General features: G+C 34.5%; 1 protein-coding gene across 1 annotated transcript; it reads left to right on the forward strand.

Moving 5' to 3' along the window:
* Nucleotides 1-1,758: 1,758 nt before the first annotated feature.
* On the forward strand, nucleotides 1,759-12,210 carry LOC128992083 (uncharacterized). Its single transcript, XM_054415489.1, has 3 exons — nucleotides 1,759-1,959; nucleotides 8,440-8,774; nucleotides 10,675-12,210. Exons 1-3 carry the CDS (start codon nucleotides 1,851-1,853, stop codon nucleotides 10,819-10,821), a joined length of 591 nt encoding a protein of 196 aa, XP_054271464.1. The 5' UTR covers nucleotides 1,759-1,850; the 3' UTR covers nucleotides 10,822-12,210.
* The last annotated feature ends 10,512 nt before the right edge of the window (nucleotides 12,211-22,722 follow it).

Here is a 22,722-nt window from a genome sequence, read left to right on the forward strand (position 1 = left end):
ATTTAGTTGGAGTTGAGTTCTTGAATTTGCAATAATGAAGGTATTTCACTCCACTTTGCACTAATCGTTTACTCTTTTCTAGTTCAAAATGAAAATTTGTGTTGCCATCTCAATATAAATACTAAACGGAGAAAATGGTGTACCTGAAGGTAACACCATTGGTCCTCTTATTTTTCCAACTTTAACATAAACTTCTATGTCTTATAATTTTGTTATATTTTGTTCTTCTTCACCGTCCATTCTTCACTCATATTCAGGTTTAAATAATCAGCATTGTGTGCATATCTCAACGTAAAGACTTGGTATACCTCAAGGTAGCAGCATTGGTCCACTCTTTTTTGTTTTTTTAACATCATATAATGAATGAAAATTCTGTTAAGCCCTATTCTTGCAATACCGTACCATGTTCTTCACCAACATCATTTAACCTTTCAGACCTTCCGAAACCCCACCTTTAATTAAGGTCGCCTTATCAGGATGTCTCGATGTTTCGAAATGTTCCGAATTCAGAGACATTGATAACCAAGGCTCCTCTGATGAGGGTCGCCAGATGGCCGCTTCTTATCACAAAGGTCGTTGATAAGAAGAATCCCAATTACCTGCATCATTAGCCGGTGATTCAGTAGATCGCAAGGTCGTCTTATCAGTTAAGGTTTCGACACCCTAGCGCGTGTCCAGTCTTTGTCTGATAAGACACCTCTCAAACTTCCGACCTGATAAGATTGGGTTCTGCGTAGGCCTACCAGAGTAAAATCACGGAACTTGTTGAACGCTTCGAGTAGTTCGAAGAATACCGTTGTGGTTTGCGGTTATTCTGAATTCATGTTTGATTTTCATGGTTCAATGGTTTCTGTCGTCTGTGTGAATTGTGTTTGTGGTGTATAAAGTATGGGTACAGTAGTTTGATGTATATTTTTTGCAATGCTCTGTATGGAAAAAGTTAAACTTATTATTTGATAAAGCGATTGTAGATTGGAAAAAAGAAAGTTTAGAATACAAAAATTACAATCAGTATCCTGTTACGCTATGCTGTGATACAGATAATATTGTGACCAATGTTTGAAAAAAATACAACTAGTTCGAAGGTCAGTTTACCTTTGTAAGTGAACGTCCAGTGAACGTACGTTTGTTTACACTCTCATGTGTTTTTTTTTTCATTTTTTTCAGCCAACTAAGTAAGAACTCTTTAAACATAATGTTTTATATTAGATTATATGTTGGCCTATATTAAAAGTGTATAACTGTTTAGAACCTGTCTTGAAAAATATGAATGAATTAAGTTTGTATTGGACATAATGTTATTTGAACTCACTGAATTAGTATTAGAAGTTTTTTTTTACATTTAGGGTATAACTTAACTGTTTTGAAGTTTCTAAAAAAAGTTAATACAGCATTTGCACTCATACTGCAGGTTTTGTATAACGTATGTATAATTACAAAAAACGTTGAATACAAAATGGTCATAATGCAAATCTAACCAAAGAAATTAATAGTGTTGATTTATTTTGTGTGTAAATATAACAAAAAAGATACATAGTTATCCAAACTACAGACAAAACCAGTAAACACCACAGGTGTGAAAGTGACCCGAACATCCACGAAGACGCCCGAGTGTGTAACAGGTCCGGATAAAATTGTTATTGGATCTTTTTGAAAACCTGTCGGAGTTGTAGCGCGGTGGTGGGGGGAGGCGCGCCGCGATTGGCTGCGGCGGGTCATGTGACCGCGTAACCCCAGTAGCTGGCAGTTTGGCGCGCGCGGGCCGCTGGGACGGCAACAAACGGAATCAGAAGCGGTGCGAACGTCGACGGGAGAGGTTGTAGTGCGCGCAGTGCACTGTGGCGAGTGACATGGCTATCCCTTTCAACTTGCCCGTGGACGAACCAGAGGAGCGAAGATTGGATCAGCTGTTGCTGGACTTGTACCATGTGCTGAGGCAGATATTGTTGAGGAATACAGGTGGGTTCAGTGTGTTGTTTTTTTAGGTTTTAGAAATTTTGTGGTCAAGTGCTGTGAGATAAGGTTTAATTAGTGATTATTGTATATTTAACAAATTATATTTTTAGGAAAGGTGCGTAGTATTACTGTAATTTTTTAAATTTATAAAGTTGACAAACTATTTACGTATAACTTTATAAACATTTTTATGTATCTTAAACTCGGGAATTAAATTTGTTGTAAGAGATATCGTTGTTCTTGTCCGTTAATTGATTATGAAATCAATTGTTCCAAATTAGTTTTAAAACGTAGTTTTTACTTATCATTCCTCGAAAAGGAAACAAATACAGTGTTCAATTTCTCTTAGTATTAAACATTTATTTAGCCTAATTTTTTACATACAAAATATTAAATCTGTATTAGTTACCAAAACTTTATTTAACAGACACTTAATGTCAAACTTCAACATTTAATTACGGTAAAATTTTTTTAATTTACCTCAACTAGTGAAACTTCTCAACAAATGTCCATACCCAAAAACAATTAACAATATTACAACACTTAATCGATATACCATACCCTCAACACTAAACTTATTTCTAAAATATAATATTATTTTAATAAATTTCCCTAAAATTAATTAAAATATCTTATCCACAATTTAATATCCCAAAACAATTAACAATAACTTAAATTACGTCTTACGCAACAGGTAGTCGGTCCTTTGTACGGAATTTCATTTCCAGTATTCCCCGGTTCCGACGAGCGGCAACACAAAAACACGTATCCCACACGCATTCCTTCTGTCCACTTCACGCGACGTTGAGCGTGACGCACGTCGTGATTCACGTACGTAACATCTCAAGTCAATAAACTTTCTCTTCGTCCTTCGCCTTGGCACTGGCTGTCGATCACTTCATCTCTCTATGACGTCACTTGTTGCACCATACGATATTGGTCTTTGAAAATTTGAAATAAGAAAAATGATTTACAAAAAGTTAGGTTTAACTTGGTCTATTTAATTTTGTTTGTAAATTCTTAAACAAATTAATATTTTTTGAGCGTTGGATAGTGACAGTAACATTGATAATTTTAAAATGCCTTGATTAAAATAAAAAAATTTTATTAAATGAATTTTATATTAATTAAAAAATCATGGTTAGCGTTAAAGCAGTCATCAGTTTTTGGACTTTAGATTTTTTTTCGTTTTGTTTAGCTTTTTCCGATATTTGAAATACCAACGAGATTAGATTTGTAGGCCAAATTAAAAATATTGACTAAATATTTCATATCATACATAATATAATTTTTTAAATTTAGTATTGATCATTAATACAGTATTATTTAAGTGAGACGTTAGCCGTGGTTTATGGTAGCAGTGATAAATAATCAAATTAAGTCGTAATTAAAACTTAATTTCATAAAATACCATATATTAAATCCATATTAAGTACCTATTAAAAATTATACTTTATACTAAGATAATAATGTAATAATTATAATAATTTTATAGACTAATATTAACAAAATATTGTTGCAATTTACATTTACATCGGGGTAGCACCAATATTATAGCACGTGAATAAACATTACAGTGTGCCAATAAATAAATAAAATATGAAAATGCAATATCTCGTAAAAAAGTAAGTTGTTAAATTTTATTTACGACACACACGATTTGCAATAATGTCTGTTTCCATAAATTGAAATACAGTACAGTGAAAGGGGCTCGAGGTTGTATTGCTCATGCAATATATAGAACATGTTTCGTCATTTTGTACCATATATGCTGGCGACATGGATTTTATAATATATGTTATTTTAAATTTATCGGTCATATTTCTATACAAACAATTATTGAGAATTTTATTTCAACTTTTAGACTTTGGTTTGCGGGTTTAAAATGATTTTTGGTATATTAAAATTGTTATGGATATTTCATTTATAAAATAACTGGGTTAAGAATATAAATAGATGTAAATATAGGTGATGAGCAAATAAATATTGTGATTTTAAAATATGACTCAAATTTTGCGATAAATTAGTTCCGTTCCCTCTTTCATGGACCTGCAATGGATTTCCTTTTATGATAATACTTACGAAATTATTGTTTTAATGCTATATAGTTTTGTTTTTATCAAATGGTATCGGCCAGTTTGTTTGTCAATTTTTTTTAATTAACGTTAATTTAACTTAGGTATGTAAATAAGGTCGTAAACTTGTTTCAATTTCGTATGTGCAGTTTGTAATTATGCAAGAAAATTATGTAATTATGTAAAAAAATAAAATTACTACCCTCTTTATGCAGGTTGTAGTATTAAAATAAATTAGTCTATAGACCGCATAGGTTTTTTAAATATTTATATTTTATTTATTTTGAGCTGTAAAATTAAATATTTCTCATGCTGAATCCCTTTAAATAAAATCTCATTAAATTTAACACGACAAAATATTCTGAAATTTGATTTCTTATCAAAATAATTACCGGTACCCTCAAACATTTAAAAAAAATTCTATTTAAGTAATATCTGTGAACAATAAAATTAGATACAAAATTATCAACACAATTTCCAGTATAGTTACTATCGATGGTTACAACACCGTGATGGTCTAGTGGTAAATCGCGGAGCTTCGGTCCTTAAAGTCCCGGGTTCAAACTCCGCCAATCACCACATGATATCTGATACCCTAACTCTCTGGGTATAGTTTGAAGTATGAATAAAAAGAAGTATCAGTAACTCATCCAGTTATTTGTTAGTACAGACCCATGTGTTGTCCCGCTCGTGTCAGCTTCTTACCATCTTCACCATGTGGCCGAGCGTGTTAAGCTCTCGTGGCAGTTTTTTATCCCAAGGCCAAGTCCCATCTGTCCTCCAAATACTCAGCCTATTTACATTTTTATGGCCTTCTTGATGTAGGATGCACGCCCGGGTTCGGTTTTTTTGGTAGTTAGATTTTTTACTGAACAGAAGAAACTGGGTTCTTGACGCGTGTTTGAGTTATAAATTTAGTGGGGGCTTTATCATTTTTCGTAAATAAACATTTTGTCGGTTGGAAATCAAAATGTAAGTTTTTGGGGGCGATTTTTGTTGTGAGTGTGAATTGACAAAATGATCGGTAATTAATGAGCTGAGACGAACAATTAAAATAACACTTTTGAGACAACTAATAATACCTTCGAATTTAATTACACATCTTCTAGGCCTACACATCCAAAGAGTTTGTTTTTCGGAATTGCACAATTTTATGTTACATAAGTATAAACAGCAAATTTACTAAACTCTTGTGTCTGTAAAATATTTAATTGTGATCTTCACTCTAATAAGCTGTAAAAGTACTAAATTGGTCTCCTATTTGGGTAAAATACTGGGATAGAATGACGCGGTAAAGTCCTAACCGGATGTGGGAAGGTGACGAAATTGACCGGAAATAAAGGAAGATGACGGTGAGGTGAGGGATCTGACCTTGGAGGATCAACAACCTTGCAACCTCCGTGGAAAACCCGGGAATATCTCCCGCCAAAGCTGCCTATTGCGCGGGAAATACGGTTCCGTGATTTAATATGCTTATTATGTAATCGTGATGAAAAAATGTTGTAATATTCCAGTTTACGTGTGATCTCTGTAAAGTTTTTGTAAGAGCGATTTAGGTGTGACAAATAATTAACTTTAAACCACTTGATATTGGACATAACAGTACTTTAATGTTTTTTTATATAACGAAGGCAACATTATGCCTGAAGAAGAAGTTTTCGATTGACTATTTACTTAATATACTGTACTTGTATAGCTTTACACAATTCAATAATAATAGTATAGCCAAATCTTTTAAAAGTTAACAAAAACGCAAGTTTAGTGTTACAGTATTTAAATTGAATATGCGCCAGCAAGGTTTTTACGAGACAAAAACGACTTCAAATAAAAATGCTAGTAAAGTACATGATTAAACTACAAAAAAAAGAAACGTACAATATTATAAAATCAAACTAAATAAACTAAAAAAATACAAGTCGTCTATATTGGATAAAATGTCTTGTGATGATTACTTTGATTATATAGGCTACTATTTATAAACAACATTTTCAGTTTACTGCATGAAGAAGTTCAACTCAACTAAACATGCAAATCAGCTGAACAAAACAGTCCGACAGAATCCTATAAACAGTCGGTAGTAAACAGTGAACCGGTCCCAGAAACCGAGATAATTATAGCTTCCAACTGCTTTAAAATAGTAAACCGTTCAGGAATAAGAAAAATAAAAGCGTGGATGCGTGTAAGCGATGGAGTGGTTCGTACTTGTCCCGCCCGCGGCGCGGCGAGCGTTGACCCCGTCGCGTGGCCAGTCCGGCTATAAACAAAACATAACCTCTCCGCCACGCGTCCAGCGGCTACTGTTCCCGCCAACTGCATCAGCTGATTGCCAATTACCAACCTCGCAGTAAATAAAACCACAGCTGGGCGTACTATAAGAAATGCAGAGGATGTTTATAAAGTGGAATAGCTAGTGAGGCGATTGTTGTGTTATACCTCTTGATTGCTTGTAGAAAATTACGTGTTAGGAGCTTAATTAATTGTAATTGCTCTATCTACTACTACTACCACACTGTAGGTTATAACAAAATAGTAGAGCCTAAACAAAATATGTTTAAGTCTTTTGAATCTCTAGTGGATTGAATTTGGTCGATTGCTGCATATTCCCACACAAGCGAGAAGCGACAACCTTGCATCCTCTTTGAAAACCTCGGGAATATTTCTGGCCCAACAGACAACAGTAGGTAATACTGTGCCATGATTGACTATGATGTATTATATGGATATGTAGATTTTTTAAGTTTTCTACCGCTTAGCCACAAGTAGGCTTACAAGAAAATAGTTCTTTCAATCAATATAGGCTTTTAGTTGGATGATCACACCATTTTGATCCGAGAATGAATTTTATAACGCTAGGAACACCAAAATAATCCTAATCGAATGATTTTGATCGGTTTATCCTGAAAGATCGCGGTTTCACTCTAATAATTTTCCAAGATTCCCTCAAGGCCGAGCTCCTGCTCCAGTAATTGCAGCCTCTTGAAACGGTAGAAGCACCAAACTTCCCGAGCGGTTATAAGTTTTATCGGATTTCTCCTGATGATTGCGGATCAGATCTCGGTGTTTCCAAGATTTCCCTCATGGTCGTGCTCCAGTAATTGCAGCCTGTGCAAGAGTTAACGCGGTGTGGACAGAATGCAACTACTTCCTTGTCCGTCAAGGTCGGTGTTGGGCAAGAATCGCGTCACGGCCTCATGGTTACTTCATTGCCACGCCATCTTGTTTTCATTCTGTCACTATCTTGCTTGGATGTGGATTAACTACTGTACTACACGTCCAAGGATGTAGGATGACTGAATTGACTTTTCGAAGTTTCTTCGATTTCTAAAATCACTTCATGTAGAAATTCAAAGACATCAATGAAAAAGTGTTTAATCCGTTTCCATTGTAAAAACCCTGACAAACGTCAGCAAGTAGGGCACAAAAGACGTCGTAAATCACGAAGGATGGAAAGGGAGCCAGTGAAAGGGACGAAGCACCTGTTCTGAGGTTGGCAATTGTGACGCAAACGAACAGGTCTGGTCCCAAGATCGATCCTTGGGGCACACCTGTATCTTCTACCTGTTCGAACAGGTTGCAGCGTGCAAGGGTCCAACAGGTGTTTCGCCGTCAAAACAACCATCTGACTGCCCCGAAGCGGTTTAGCGAGCAAAAACTCTAGCGGGGTGCTCCCTTCCACCGATTCACCTTACGGTCGAAACAGATTTTTCATAATGGTCTTTCTTTTCCTATGACAGAATTGGGTATTGAAGTGTTCTCTTTGGGTTTGAAAGGGCTGGGTTTTGGTGGGTTTTAACTGTTTTCTCTATTACGTAGTGAAGAGTTATGGTATGCTCAACTACAATATATTTTCTACAAAAACGACTATTATTTTGTATATATTTAAGAGTCTCATGGGTTCAGCATAGTGCAATATCATCCATTCAGAAAGCTTTGCGTATACACAACGTTAACTCAATAATCATAACAAGGAGAAAAATTATAAAGCTCTTGATAAATGTGTCTCTTAAAAAATAATCACAGAAAGTTTTGTGCTAGGAGTTCTCTATAGTATAGATAACTCAGACACGCGCCAGCTATAGGATGTCCTGTTTCTGATAAGATAGGCCTGGCCGACATAGCTTGCCATTTATCTTGTCACCAAGTGAGTTCTATGATTAATTGCAATTTTGGTAGTAACATTTACGTCGCTAATTCTAGAGTCTAGACGATCGAGAATCTTATCACAAAGCTATTCAAGGCTGTGCCTATCCAAATATTTAGAAGAAATCCTTTTGAGTTCCACTGAGAAATTTAGGGTTGACTAAAGATCAAACACAATCCTACGCCTATCACATAAATTCTAAATCACCTGATCTAAACCCCAGTCAGGTACGAGGTACGGTTGCTAATGGTCATTTTGTTGTTGCAGACGAAGGTCGAGAGGGGGAGACGGCGCCGAGCAGGTCTCGACATGATGATGACGTCACTCCTAGACGCCACCGTCTAGACTCCAACCTGCCCGAGTCGAGCACCCTCGACTGCCAATGTCTCTGTCAGAGCTCCAGGAGACGACAGCGGCGTAGGCGACGATGCTGTCCGAACCAAGAACAAAGTCACCAGAGCCAGAACTCCACGACGTCTCTCGCTCAAGCTCAAGTGTCGACGAGGTTGGCGTCGTCCAGGCGGGAAGACTGGCTGATGGTGGGGGAGCAACTGAGAAGGATCGCGGAGGAGTTCAAGACGGCGTCTTTGAGGAAAGAAGAGGTGAGTTTGGAATACTACTTGAAGAACGTAGTTTCTAGACATTGAAAAATTACTGCTCTTGTCAATACCATAGGATTTTAACATTTTCATGCCCTGATATTTTTTTGGGACAATTATAATTATAAAGCAGTTTAATTTTTATAGGAGTAATTTTTATACAAAACCAAGTTGTGCTGTGCGCTTTCATCCTAATGGACAGTATAAATCTTCATCAGTGTAAATATGGTAGTTTGTACGTTGTATTCCCGATTCGACCCGTCTACAGGAATATGCATATTTTACCCATGTAATTTTTCTACAACAACGCATAACAGTGATCTTAGCCTTGCATAATCATTTACCAACACAATACAAATCGCCTATCACGATCTATTTGAAATTCGTTCCGTTGCAAACCTATAGGAATACAATAGAGCAATCCCACCCTAAACGGCTTCAAAACTAATTTCCGCAAAAAATCGAGAACCGACTTGCGAGAGGGTGGATGTATTTACTGCGAAACGAGCATTAGTTAGTGCAATCGGTGACACGAGACGTTTTAGTTGGCGGGTCAACACATATGTCGGGGTGGTTTGCACCCTGGGCAATCACATTAAAAGCTACCCAATCAGGCCAAGGGCTCCCAATTTGTTCCGGCACCGTGGGCCTTTCACAACGGCTCTCGTTTTAATCGTAACTGTCACGTTTGACAGTCCCTCCATTCTTTTGTCTTTCTTTTCTTATCCCTTCACCCGCACCCTCGCCCAATTTGGCCCCTTTATTTTACCTTTTTGTTCCGTTTAGCCGCTGGTGTCATCATTGTCTTTTGTCGAATCCAATCTGGAAGTGCTGAATCGAGCGCATTCTTGGGGGAGCCAATTGCGGGGATGGAATAGGATACGGGTATTTAAGGAAGTTGTCAAGTTGTCACAACATATGCGTGTTTTACCCTATCTGCCACGAGTGTCTTCTCTAATTGACTCTGGGTCACTCGAGATCGACCTCGTGGTAATTCGCGAGAGCTTATCTTTCTATTTGGTTAGCTCCACTTGCTTTCTTGCTCGGCTCATTGCCTTCAATTGGTCTAAGAGCTAAGGACAATGGCTACAACTACGCCTCGCCAGATGGCAAGTCGGTTTTTACAACCTCTGGTTTCATCTCGTAAAACGGACAATTACATACTAAATGTTCAATCCGCCTTTTTGCCTACGAGTCCATTCAGTATCCACGAGCTAGGAAAGAAAACAACTTTGTTTTTCTGTTTGTTGATTGTTTGCTGCGTTTTTGCTTTTTCCACTTTTATAACTTCTTTAACTGTTTAGAAGAAACCACTTGTTGGGGTTTTTTACCACAGGTTTTGCGTAGAGTCTCAATTTAGAAACGAGTAGTAATTCTTTTAAGACAATCCGTGTGTTTGTTCAGTTTATCATATTTTATATGAACACAACTTTTTCAAAATGTGTTGTATGGAAGTAGATTTGTACCGAAACTAAGAAGCAAGTTCTATAGTTTAGAATGATACATGATTTCGTAACCGGAGTTTTACAACACTCTAATCCTAATGCATACGCCCTTAAAGAAGAAATATCCTTTATCATCTCATTAGGCTGTAGTTATACAAGTAATCTATACATGAAGTGTTTTTTAAAGAGATGGTTTTTAAAATTGATGGTTACATTTGTTATCAGGTGTTTCCGAAATGAAAACATTGACAGGCTTTTTCCCTAAAACCGTTTCTTTCTCTGAGTATATCCAGAATGAAAATTTTTCGCAACATTTATATAACTCAAATAACTGACAATTCCGAAAACTGACAGTTCTTTTCTCTAATTATTTCCAAAATGATATTAGTCCTATTGACAGTTCCTTTCTTTTTTGTGTTTCTGTCTGATCCCTCTGACAGTTTCTGTATCTGTTTCAGTATCCCAAGCAGGAGAGGCAGGATCTACAGCTGGAAGTGAAGACTTCAGGGTTGTTCTCGCTCCTGGTTCCTTCCCACTTCCGTCACTCCCTGCTGACCACGGTGATCCTACTGGTCGGATGGAGGATGCTGGTGCGGGCGCGATAACTCCTCAACCAACCAACCAAGCTCCAAGTTCCAAACAGTAGTTCACTAGAACACTTAGTCGTTGAGACAATCTCGTCTGTCCTAGTATGTAATAATTGTTCCAAAGATGGCCAAACCATTAAATCAAACTCTGATCTCACAGACTAGGGGTAGTAATGTAAAGTTTTGTTCATATGTATAGTTGTAATTAGTTTCTTTCTTTCTTTATTTTTGTTTTGTAGAGGCCCAAGGGTTACTCTGATAGTTTTCACATGATCTCTGGAAGTAGAGTGGACACGGCCTAAAGGCTGATAGTCCACTGGGCTGTACATAGCATTGAGTGTTTACATCGAGATGGTTATGTAATTGTAATTATATAAATATTGTTAGCTTAAAAAGCTGCCCAATGTGGATTCTTGTCTTTCAAAAGGTTCAGTTCGAACCTGTAGTTTAATCTAGGTTAGTTTACGCTAAGATGCAATATGAAAGTTGATAATTTTGTAAGAATATTTTATCGTGTTCATATATCATCGTTTGCGATGTGTTTCGATAGTTTTGTATTCCATTGTCCAATTGTAGTTTCAAAAGCACCAGTGTACGTGTCTTACAGTTCAATTCCCGTCGTCTTTCAATATACACGTTGTTGCCATTTTTAAATGTTACAATTTATAAAGACATGACATATTTTAGCGATTTTTATATACAAAAAATGATTTTTTGGTGTTGATTTCTAACAGATTTTGTTACGATTATTTTTGTAAAGGGTCCAAGGCAAGCGTACTGGTTATGACCATTGATTGTATATGTATAGCAGTGTATATAGCGCTTGTTGTGTATATTGAGCTGTATTGTGGTTCGGTCGTCCCGCCAATGGGACGACTCCGTCAAAGCGTTACTGTGATGTTATCTGGTGACATAAGTATGATCTCAACCTACCCCTAGTCAGTAGTGTTCGTAGACTAGAGGATAGGATTTTAAGCGTGTTCATGTATTTTTATATCGTTTGCACAATCATATTTGAAGGCCTATAAGAATTGTGATGAGAATTCGGCTCAGAAAATTTGAATTTTGTACATTTATTTTGTAATTTATTTGCTACACAATATATGTAATCATTTTGAGGTTATGTTTTGTTCTGGAAGATTTTTGATTGTACAAAATGGTGGCCTTGGTTTTGTGAAACATAACCTCAACATTTTGATCATTTGACAGTTGTCGCTTGTTTTTCTACTATAGATATCATCAGTTAAGCCCCAAGTGCTTGCTATCTTTGCTACCACAGGTCTTTCAATTTTGTACAGTTTTTCACTTTTGTATGTAGTAAAAGTTATTATTATTACAACGATTATGAATGATGACATTTTGCATTATTTCAATATGTGTAAAAATAAATGCTGATTTATTTCATAACTGTCTATTTATGTGTTTACCTATGTAGTCTTAAGAGGTGAATCTAGTCAAACTAAGTAAAATGTACATTCCCATTAAAAATATATAAAATATGCAATAAAAAGCGTAATGCTTTCACTGACTACATCTAGTCAAAGAGTTATATTTAACTTAACTATTGAATCTAATATGTTAAACATATGAGAATTTGGAATTTTATCCAGTCCAGAAATCCGTTCCGTGAAGGTTATAAATGTATTATCAACATAATTTTTTATGTAATATTAGTATTGGTATGATACCCAAAGAAAGTTCAGTAAGATTGAGATCAATTCCGTCCATCATAAGGACATCCAGCCTGGTAGAAAACATATCTCTGTAGTATGTTGGGAAGTAAGTGCTCTAGATTAAATTATTAGCCATAGGCTACATGTGCTTTCTCTTCATACAGCTTGGGTAGTGTTTTCTAGGTAGCCAAATAGAAATAGTGCTCGCCTTCAATTCTATAGATTGTTGATTTGATCCCAAATAAGAAAGAATATCAACCTATGTTCCATTTATGGAATACTAATTACAAAGCCAGAGACTTGACATCTCCCTAAAAAAAATTCAATACAAATGGCATAGAAACACAACAACAAAAATAATAGACAACCCATTCTAGGAATCTGATTTGACCATGCCTTTAACATCTCATTACCTAATACATCTTAAATATAGAAACATGGGTCAGTAATCAGTTTAGGCGATTGGAAATCAGTAACCTAATTCCAGACGCCACAGGTCTGGTATCCAGTAAAGCTAATCGTCAGGGCCTTTCCAGATTATATCAAATAGCGAAACAGGGGCAGCCACAATAGAATGTAAATATTGGTATCTCCATTAGAAAATTGACCATTTTAATAACTAACAATAAATATCACAATTATAACCATTAAAAACAGAAAATGAAGATTCATAGGGATTAACATGATTAAACACACATCCTAAGGATTTATAATACTTTTGAATGATTGAAGGCAATTTTAAGGCGTTTACACATTAGGCAACGTGTTTTTGAGTTCATGTTCTATTTTCGCCTGTCACAATAGACCAATGTGTAACTAATGTGACTTATCATCTACATGATGATATAAAGACAGTGATATAGTACCTTTATTGTAGGTATATGGGCAAGCCAATGGCGACTCCAGTTATAAAATAGTAGAGTAGACTGGTTTCGAACCAGCATCCTTTGGTCCAAGACGCTAACATTAAGAGAACATATTCGAACAAGCTGTAAAGTATTGATCAATTGCATCAATACTGTAAACTATCTTACAATAACGTTACAAAAGCTACGTTACTACGTGTTATCTCATTGTCAACCAAAGACAAAGCGTGTGACCTAAATGAACAGTTTTACCTCGTGTACAATGTACGAGGCTATTAACCAAACGATTATGTAAATGAAAACTGTAAATGATCCTAGTCCCACCGGCGCCTCTCCTTTTGACGAATATTCCAATTTAAATTCGCAATTTTGGGAATTGAGTTGTCATGCATATGCTAATAAATTGCCAAACTAATATGGTGATGTTTTTAATATTTCCTGTGAGATGGCCTCAAGTTAGGGTTTTTGAGGACTGAGAGAACTCTTGGCTCAAGTCTGAATTGAAATTAAAAAAAAATTCAGCCTTGTATTATTACAGATTTTACATGTTCATCATAATGTTAGCCAACAGCATTCATTTATTTAGCTGCTAGTTTAAATTAGATAGCTTAGTTAAGTTCGCCGTTTTTTGTAAGAAGCCGGTTCTTCTGTTTTGGTGACGTGGGTTTGAATCCAGTAAATGCGTAAGGACTTTGGTATGACAACGACGTAGTTTGAAGCAGTAGATCCACACTTCGTGACAAAAAATATATGCCTCGTGGACAAGAAAAACTGTAGGTCAAAAATGTCATTCTAAAATAAACCATAAATAATTTATTTCTTAACTTAATTGTAATAATAGTAAAGATTTTTTTATTTTACCTACCAGTGCTTTGCCAATCAATAAAAAATTGTTTACCATACTCTAAAATGCATAAACAGAATATGCATAAGAACCGTAGCTGTTCTTGAGATATCTTTTAGGCGTCTCTACTTTATATGAGCTGACTTTTAACCTTACTTAATGACCTAATAACTATGCTGTTTTTTCTAGCTATTTAGTAAAAAGTGTTCATATTACTAGCTTATAGCATGATGCATCCAGCTACTTTATAATTATGAATATTATCTTATGAAGTTGTAGTCTACCTAATAACGGTGTACAAGTGTACAAATACTTTTAAGAAAATGTCGAAATAAAAATATGTCATACAAACTACTACCGTGTATAATAATAACAAAATCGTTAATACTTAATGATATTGCAAACTATTATTTTGAATGTACTCCTACATTATAGAAATTAGATTTTAAAATAGTATTTGCAGTATGTGCAACTATGATGAAATCTGACATAAGTAACTTCTAACAGTTTTAAAATTCCTTTATCTTTACACAATAATTAAAGTAATTTGACAAAATACTATGTGCGCGTAATTTAGTTAACTATGCCTGTCAACCGCCTCACGCTACCCGGCAAGCAGGGCTGTATAGTGGGAAGCTGTACACGTTTTGCAGGGAAACAAAACTCCTCTATTTCTTCTTGTTTAAAAGACATTATCTATTCTCTTAATGTATCACGAATATGCCATGGAATAATAACAACAAAATCTAATGCAAAATATAAAAAAAAAACATGTTTAGGAATAATGATTTTGTTTAAGTTGATAAAAGTGTTAACTGTAATATTATTGGTTTAATACAATAGATGTAACGACGTAACTTTAAATGCTGGGAGCAAGTTGGTCTAGTTGTAGTGGTAAAGTGCGGGACTTTACCTGAGAAACCGGGTTTAAATCTTGCCGATTGCCAATGTACATCTAACTAATAATGACGTCCTAGGCCAAGCCTGAATTATACATAAACAATCACGGGCTAGATTATAGCATCCTAGGAAAAAAATATTTACTTATTTACTTATTACTTATTGTAAATAAGAAATCCCATAACAACCAGAGTTGTGATGTCATATAACAGATTCATTCTAGTTTTTTTGCTTGAACAAAATTATCTCGACCAACAGTTTTCATTTTGTGTTCAATAACTTTTTGAAAAGCTTTCCAAGATGGTGATACTTTACAGATATAATAAAAGACACGTCTTAGGCCTACATTCGTTTGTGGAAAAAAACACGGAGTAAAAACTTATTTAGATTCACTTGGTATTCTACGCTTCAATTTTACCACAATTCTACAAAATAATTCTACGTAAAATACATTAAAACATGGACCCACAATTAAACTTTTCATTGTCCCACCCAAATACAAACAAACAAAAACAACGTACATTTTCACTAAACAACCGCGTATAACATACCAACAGTCCCTTTAACGCTATCCATAATAAAAAGTCGTCAACAATTAATCACATTTCACTCACCACAGTAATCTAAGACCGTCGATTTCTCACGCCGCTTACCCTGTCATCCCCATGTACACCCGCGTCACCAGATGATCCACCCAGGGTCCCAGGGGAGGTCGGCCACCGGCGCAGTGATGGATGGGAAGGGTTAGGGAACGACGTCAATATGGAAATGCCTCTGGTGATTAATGTGCTGGTAATTATCGAGTCACCGAATTATCGAATACTCGTATCGTATCGCTATTGTTTCGAGGGAAGTCTTCAATACAGAGACATTTTCCCACCTGAGAGATATTTTTTTCTGGATTGGTGGAGTTACAGGGTGGGTTTGGAACCACCAAGTAAAGGTTTGTATAGCTGAAATCTAATGTTGAATGAGATCATTTGAATCTATAAGTCTTTAAGGGAGAAGTCTTGCGATCTACAGTATACACTACACGAGCAACACCCATAGGCAATGGATACAGACCCCTATTTATACAGGGTGTTCAAAAAAGGTTGGGGCATATTTTACCTAGTGATTTCTTTGGCGAAATTAAAGAGAAAATTACGTATATTTTTTCCCCCAAAATCACTTCGTTAACCAGATATCCGCTATTTTGCATTTTTTACATAAACATTTTTATCTTTGGACTTTTTCAACCAATCCTTATAAAGCTTGGATCATATTTTATTATTTGATAAATATGCTAAACAGTAACTTGGCTTATGTATGATAAGGTAGAAGAGACCCATGTAAAAAAAAATCATCTTGATTCAACTTAAAATTTCACAATGGCGGCCATTTTGATTGTTAAACTTAAATTACTCAAAAACGGCTGAGTTTATTAAAAAACGTCTAGAAAACTTTTATTTAGCATTTTTAATTCCCTATCAGACGATACCAAGTTCAAAAAGATAGAATAAGAAATAGCTGAAATATTACGATTTTTAGTTGAGACCTGACCCCTTAGCTTCTGCCTTATTCTACGCCATTTTACAACAAAAAATCGTAATACGTAAAAATCTTAATAATAGTGTGTATATGTATTATAGCTAATTAATAACACCACAGGATGATAACAGCATTTTTCTATTACGATTGGTAAAAAGGTGTTAACGACACAGTGGGACCTGAAATCTGCTCGTCCTCAGGGGTTAAAGTATCTTAAACATAAAAAGATTGGCAAGAACTCAGCCTAAGTAAAAATAGAATATTTTTTCATAACAAAAAATATAGTTTACCACATGGGGAGCGAGGGTTAAAAGGTCATATTGCATCATTAATTAATAAAAACAAAGCTAGAAAAGGGAATACATTTTTTAAAGATAACCTCTCAAAACGACTTTCAGCTTGTTTTAAATTCTGCTAATGCAAATAAGTTGTTGTTTCGTAAGCGATTAGATTATTTCGTCTATTAGGTCTACGATTGTGTTATTATACCATCGATATGTCGAGCGATCAACAAAAATAGGCCCTTATCAATAGGGACCTTACATAATAAATCAATCAATAAATAATTTCGATTGATACGATTGCCACAACCAAAATTTACAACTTTTTACAACAGCTAATCTTTACTCCTTACCATGGTATCCTAAATATTCATAGTTAAAAAATATCATAAACATAAAAATTATTTTTACAAATTAATTTATGAAACTTTTCCTTGTAGATTTTTTATACGAGGTCGCACAACTAAATGTTTGATATAAAATTTGGGGTGCATAGTTTACTCTTTAAAATTATACATAGTTATTAACAGTTTGTTTGCATATAGCGGTTATGGATAGTACAGTATATTGATTTTACAGGACTCTGGCTTTTTTGTGCACCGCAACATTGAAAAAAAAAATACGTATACAGGGTGATTGATATAAGTGTGCCAGCCGTTTTATCCGAACACTATAAGAGATATCAAAAAAAGCTAAATGGAAAGTGTCTTGGATTTTTTATTTAAAAAATTGTAGTCAAGTTGAAAAACTTATTTTGGCGCCATTTTTCCAATATGGCCACCAACTTTGATTTTTCTTACAAGACAAATTTTATTCTTGTGATTTTTTCATAAACCTAACCGTTTCAATGATAATAATGGTTAAAGTTTTGAAATTTCAGCATGAAAAAGAGTTCGAGTTTCGAAGAGCCACCATCTGAATTAGCCACCTTTTAATTAGCCACCTTTTAATTAGCCACCATCTAAATTAGCCACTTTTTAATTAGCAACCATCTAAATTAGCCACTTTTTAATTAGTCACCTTTTAATTAGCCACCATCTGAATTAGCCACTTTTTACTTAGCCACCATCTAAATTAGCCACTTTTGAATTAGTCACCTTTTAATTAGCCACCATCTGAATTAGTCACTTTTAAATTAGTCACCATCTAAATTAGCCACTTTTTAATTAGTCACCTTTTATTTAGCCGCCATCTGAATTAGTCACTTTTAAATTAGTCACCATCTGAATTAGCCACCTTTTAATAAGCCACCATCTAATTAAGCCACTTTTTCATTAGTCACCGCTTAATTAACCACCATCTGAATTAGCCACTTTTTAATTAGCCACCATCTAAATTAGCCACTTTTTAACTAGCCACCTTTAAATAAGCCACCATCTGAATTGGCCAGTTTTAAATTAGCAACTATCTTAATTAGCAACTTTTTAATTAGTCACCTTTTAATTAGCCACCGTCTGAATTAGCCACCTTTTAATTAGCCACCATCTAAATTACTCTTTAAATTTTAAACAGGTGGCTAATTAAAAAGTGGCTAATTAAGATGGTGGCTAATTAAAAGGTGACTTATTAAAAAGTGGCTAATTTAGATGGTGGCTAATTTAAAAGTGGCTAATTCAGATGGTGGCTAATTAAAAAGTGGCTAATTCAGATGGTGGTTAATTAAAAGGTGGCTAATTAAAAAGTGGCTTATTCAGATAGTGGCTAGTTAAAAGGTGGCTAGTTAAAAAGTGGCTAATTCAAATGGTGGTTAATTAAAATGTGGCTAATTAAAAAGTGGCTTATTCAGATAGTGGCTAATTAAAAGGTGGCTAATTAAAAAGTGGCTAATTAAAAAGTGGCTAATTAAGATGGTGGCTAATTAAAAAGTGGCTAATTTAGATGGTGGCTAATTCAGACGGTGGCTAATTAAAAGGTGACTAATTAAAAAGTGGCTAATTTAGATGGTGGCTAATTAAAAGGTGGCTAATTCAGACGGTGGCTAATCAAAAGGTGGCTAATTAAAAAGTGGCTAGTTAAAAAGTGGCTAATTCAGATGGTGGCTAATTAAAATATGAATAGTTAAAAAGTGGCTAATTCAGATGGTGACTAAATTAAAAGTGACTAATTCAGATGGCGGCTTAATAAAAGGTGACTAATTAAAAAGTGGTTAATTCAGATGGTGACTATTTTAAAGGTGACTAATCAAAAAGTGGCTTATTCAGATAGTGGCTAATTAAAAGGTGGCTAATTAAAAAGTGGCTAATTCAGATGGTGGTTAATTAAAAGGTGGCTAATTAAAAAGTGGCTAATTCAGATGGTGGTTAATTAAAAGGTGGCTAATTAAAAAGTGGCTTAATCAGCTAGTGGCTAATTAAAAGGTAAATAATTAAAAAGTGGCTAATTCAGATGGTGGCTAATTAAAAGGTGGCTAATTAAAAAGTGACTAATTTAGATGGTGGCTAATTAAAAGGTGTCTAATTAAAAAGTGGCTAATTCAGATGGTGGCTAATTAAAAGGTGGCTAATTAAAAAGTGGCTTATTAAGATGGTGGATATTTAAAAAGTGGCTAATTCAGGCGGTGGCTAATTAAAAGGTGACTAATTAAAAAGTGGCTAATTCAGATGGTGGCTAATTAAAAGGTGTCTAATTAAAAAGTGGCTAATTCAGATGGTGGCTAATTAAAAGGTGGCTAATTAAAAAGTGGCTTATTAAGATGGTGGCTATTTAAAAAGTGGCTAATTTAGATGGTGGCTTATTAAGATGGTGGCTATTTAAAAAGTGGCTAATTCAGATGATGGCTAATTAAAAGGTGACTAATTAAAAGGTGGCTAATTCAGACGGTGGCTAATTAAAAGGTGACTAATTAAAAAGTGGCTAATTCAGATGGTGGCTAATTAAAAGGTGGCTAATTAAAAAGTGACTAATTTAGATGGTGGCTAATTAAAACGTGGCTAATTCAGATGGTGGCTAATTAAAATGTGGCTAATTAAAAGGTGGCTAATTAAAAGGTGGCTAATTCAGATGGTGGCTAATTAAAAGGTGGCTAATTAAAAGGTGGCTAATTCAGACGGTGGCTAATTAAAAGGTGACTAATTAAAAAGTGGCTAATTCAGATGTTGGTCAATTAAAAGGTGGCTAATTAAAAGTGGCTTATTCAGATAGTGGCTAATTAAAAGGTGGCTAATTCAGACGGTGGCTAATTAAAAGGTGGCTAATTCAGACGGTGGCTAATTAAAAGGTGGCTAATTAAGATGGTTGCTAATTAAAAAGTGGCTAATTTAGATGGTGGCTAATTAAAAAGTGGCTAATAAAAAAGTGGCTAATTCAGATGGTGGCTAATTAAAATATGAATAATTAAAAAGTAGCTAATTCAGATGGTGGCTAATTAAAAGATGACTAATTAAAAAGTGGTTAATTCAGATGGTGGCTAATTTAAAGGTGACTAATTAAAAAGTGGCTAATTCAGATGGTGGTTAATTAAAAGGTGGCTAATTAAAAAGTGGCTAATTTAGATGGTTGCTAATTAAAAAGTGGCTAATTTAGATAGTGTTAAATTAAAATGTGGCTAATTCAGACGGTGGCTAATGAAGACGCTGACTTATTTAAAAGTGGCTAATTCAGATAGTGGCTAATTAAAAGGTGAGTTATTAAAAAGTGGCTAATTTAGATGGTGGTTAATTAAAAAGTGACTAATGAAACAGTGGCTAATTAAGATGGTGGCTAATTAAGATGGTGGCTAATTAAAAAGTGGCTAATTAACAGGTGACTAATTAAAAAGTGGCTAATTTAGATGGTTGCTAATTAAAAAGGGGCTAATTCAGATAGTGACTAATTTAAAAGTGGCCAATTCAGATGGTGGCTAATTAAAAGGTGACTTATTAAAAAGTGGCTAATTTAGATGGTGGCTTATTAAAAAGTGGCTACTTAAAAAGTGGCTAATTTAGATAGTTGCTTATTAAAAGATGACTAAATTAAAAGTGACTAATTTAAATGGTGGCTATTTTAGATGGTGGGTAATTAAAAGGCGACTAATTAAAAAGTGAATAATTTAGATGGTGGCTAATTAAAAAGTGGCTAATTTAGATGATTGCATATTAAAAAGTGGCTAATTTAGATGGTTGCTAATTAAAAAGTGGCTAATTTAGATGGTGGCTAATTAAAAAGTGGCTATTTCAGATGGTGGTTAATTATAAGGTAAATAATTAAAAAGTGGCTAATTTAGATGGTCGCTAATTAATAAGTGGCTAATTCAGACGGTGGCTAATTAAGATGCTGACTTATTAAAAAGTGGTTAATTCAGATGGTGGCTAATTAAAATGTGACTTATTAAAAAGTGGCTAATTTAGATGGTGGTTAATTAAAAAATGGCTAGTTAAAAAGTGACTAATTCAGATGGTGGCTAATTAAAAGGTGGCTAATTTAGACGGTGGTTAATTAAAAGGTGACTAATGAAACAGTGGCTAATTAAGATGGTGGCTAATTAAAAAGTGGCTAACTAACAGTTGACTAATTAAAAAGTGTTTAATTTAGATGGTTGCTAATTAAAAAGTGGCTAATTCATATGGTGACTAATTTAAAAGTGGCCAATTCAGATGGCGGCTAATTAAAAGGTGGACAATTAAAAAGTGGCTATTTAAAAAGTGGCTAATTTAGATAGTTGCTAATTAAAAGATAACTAATTAAAAAGTGGCTAATTTAAATAAAAACTAAACTAAATAAAAATGGTGGCTAGTTAAAATGTGGCTAATTCAGATGGTGGCTAATTAAAAGGTGACTTATTAAAAAGTGGCTAATTTAAATGGTGGCTAATTAAAAGGTGGCTAATTCAGATGGTGGCTAATTCAGATGGTGGCTAATTAAAAGGTGACTAATTAAAAATTGGCTAATTAAGATAGTAACTAATTTAAAAGTGGCCAATTCAGATGGTGGCTAATTAAAAGGTGACTAATTATAAAGTGGCTAATTTAGATGGTGGCTAATTAAAAAGTGGCTAATTCAGATGGTGGTTAATGAAAAGGTGACTATTGAAAAAGTGGCTAATTTAGATGGTGGCTTATTAAAAGGTGGCTAATTAAAAAGTGGTTAATTTAGATGAAGACTAATTTAAAAGTGACTAATTTAGATGGTGGCTAATTAAAAGGTGACTAATAAAAAAATGGCTAATTTAGATGGTGACTAATTTAAAAGTGACTAATTCAGATGGTGGCTAATTAAAAGGTGACTAATTAAAAAGTGGCTAATTTAGATGGTGACTAATTTAAAAGTGACTAATTCAGATGGTGGCTAATTAAAAGGTGACTAATTAAAAAGTGGCTAATTTAGATGGTTGCTAATTAAAAAGTGGCTAATTTAGATGGTGGCTAATTAAAAGCTGGCTAATTCAGATGGTGGCTCTTCGAAACTCGAACTCTTTTTCATGCCGAAATTTCAAAACTTTAACCATTATTATCATTGAAACGGTTAGGTTTATGAAAAAAATCACAAGAATAAAATTTGTCTTGTAAGAAAAATCAAAGTTGTTGGCCATATTGGAAAAATGGCGCTAAAATAAGTTTTTCAACTTCACTACAATTTTTTAAATAAAAAATCCAAGACACTTTCCATTTAACTTTTTTTGATATCTCTTATAGTTGTCGAATAAAACGGCTGGCACACTTATATCAATCACCCAGTATACGTATTTTTTTTTCAATGTTGCGGTGCACAAAAAAGCCAGAGTCCTGTAAAACCAATATACTGTACTATCCATAACCACTATATGCAAACAAACTGTTAATAACTATGTATAATTTTAAAGAGTAAACTATGCACCCCAAATTTTATATCAAACATTTAGTTGTGCGACC

This window comes from Macrosteles quadrilineatus, unplaced genomic scaffold, assembly GCF_028750875.1.
Source record: "Macrosteles quadrilineatus isolate MER2022 unplaced genomic scaffold, UCM_ALF_1.0 Scaffold_4__1_contigs__length_99947679, whole genome shotgun sequence".
In the NCBI taxonomy this organism is placed as follows: Eukaryota; Metazoa; Arthropoda; class Insecta; order Hemiptera; family Cicadellidae; genus Macrosteles; species Macrosteles quadrilineatus.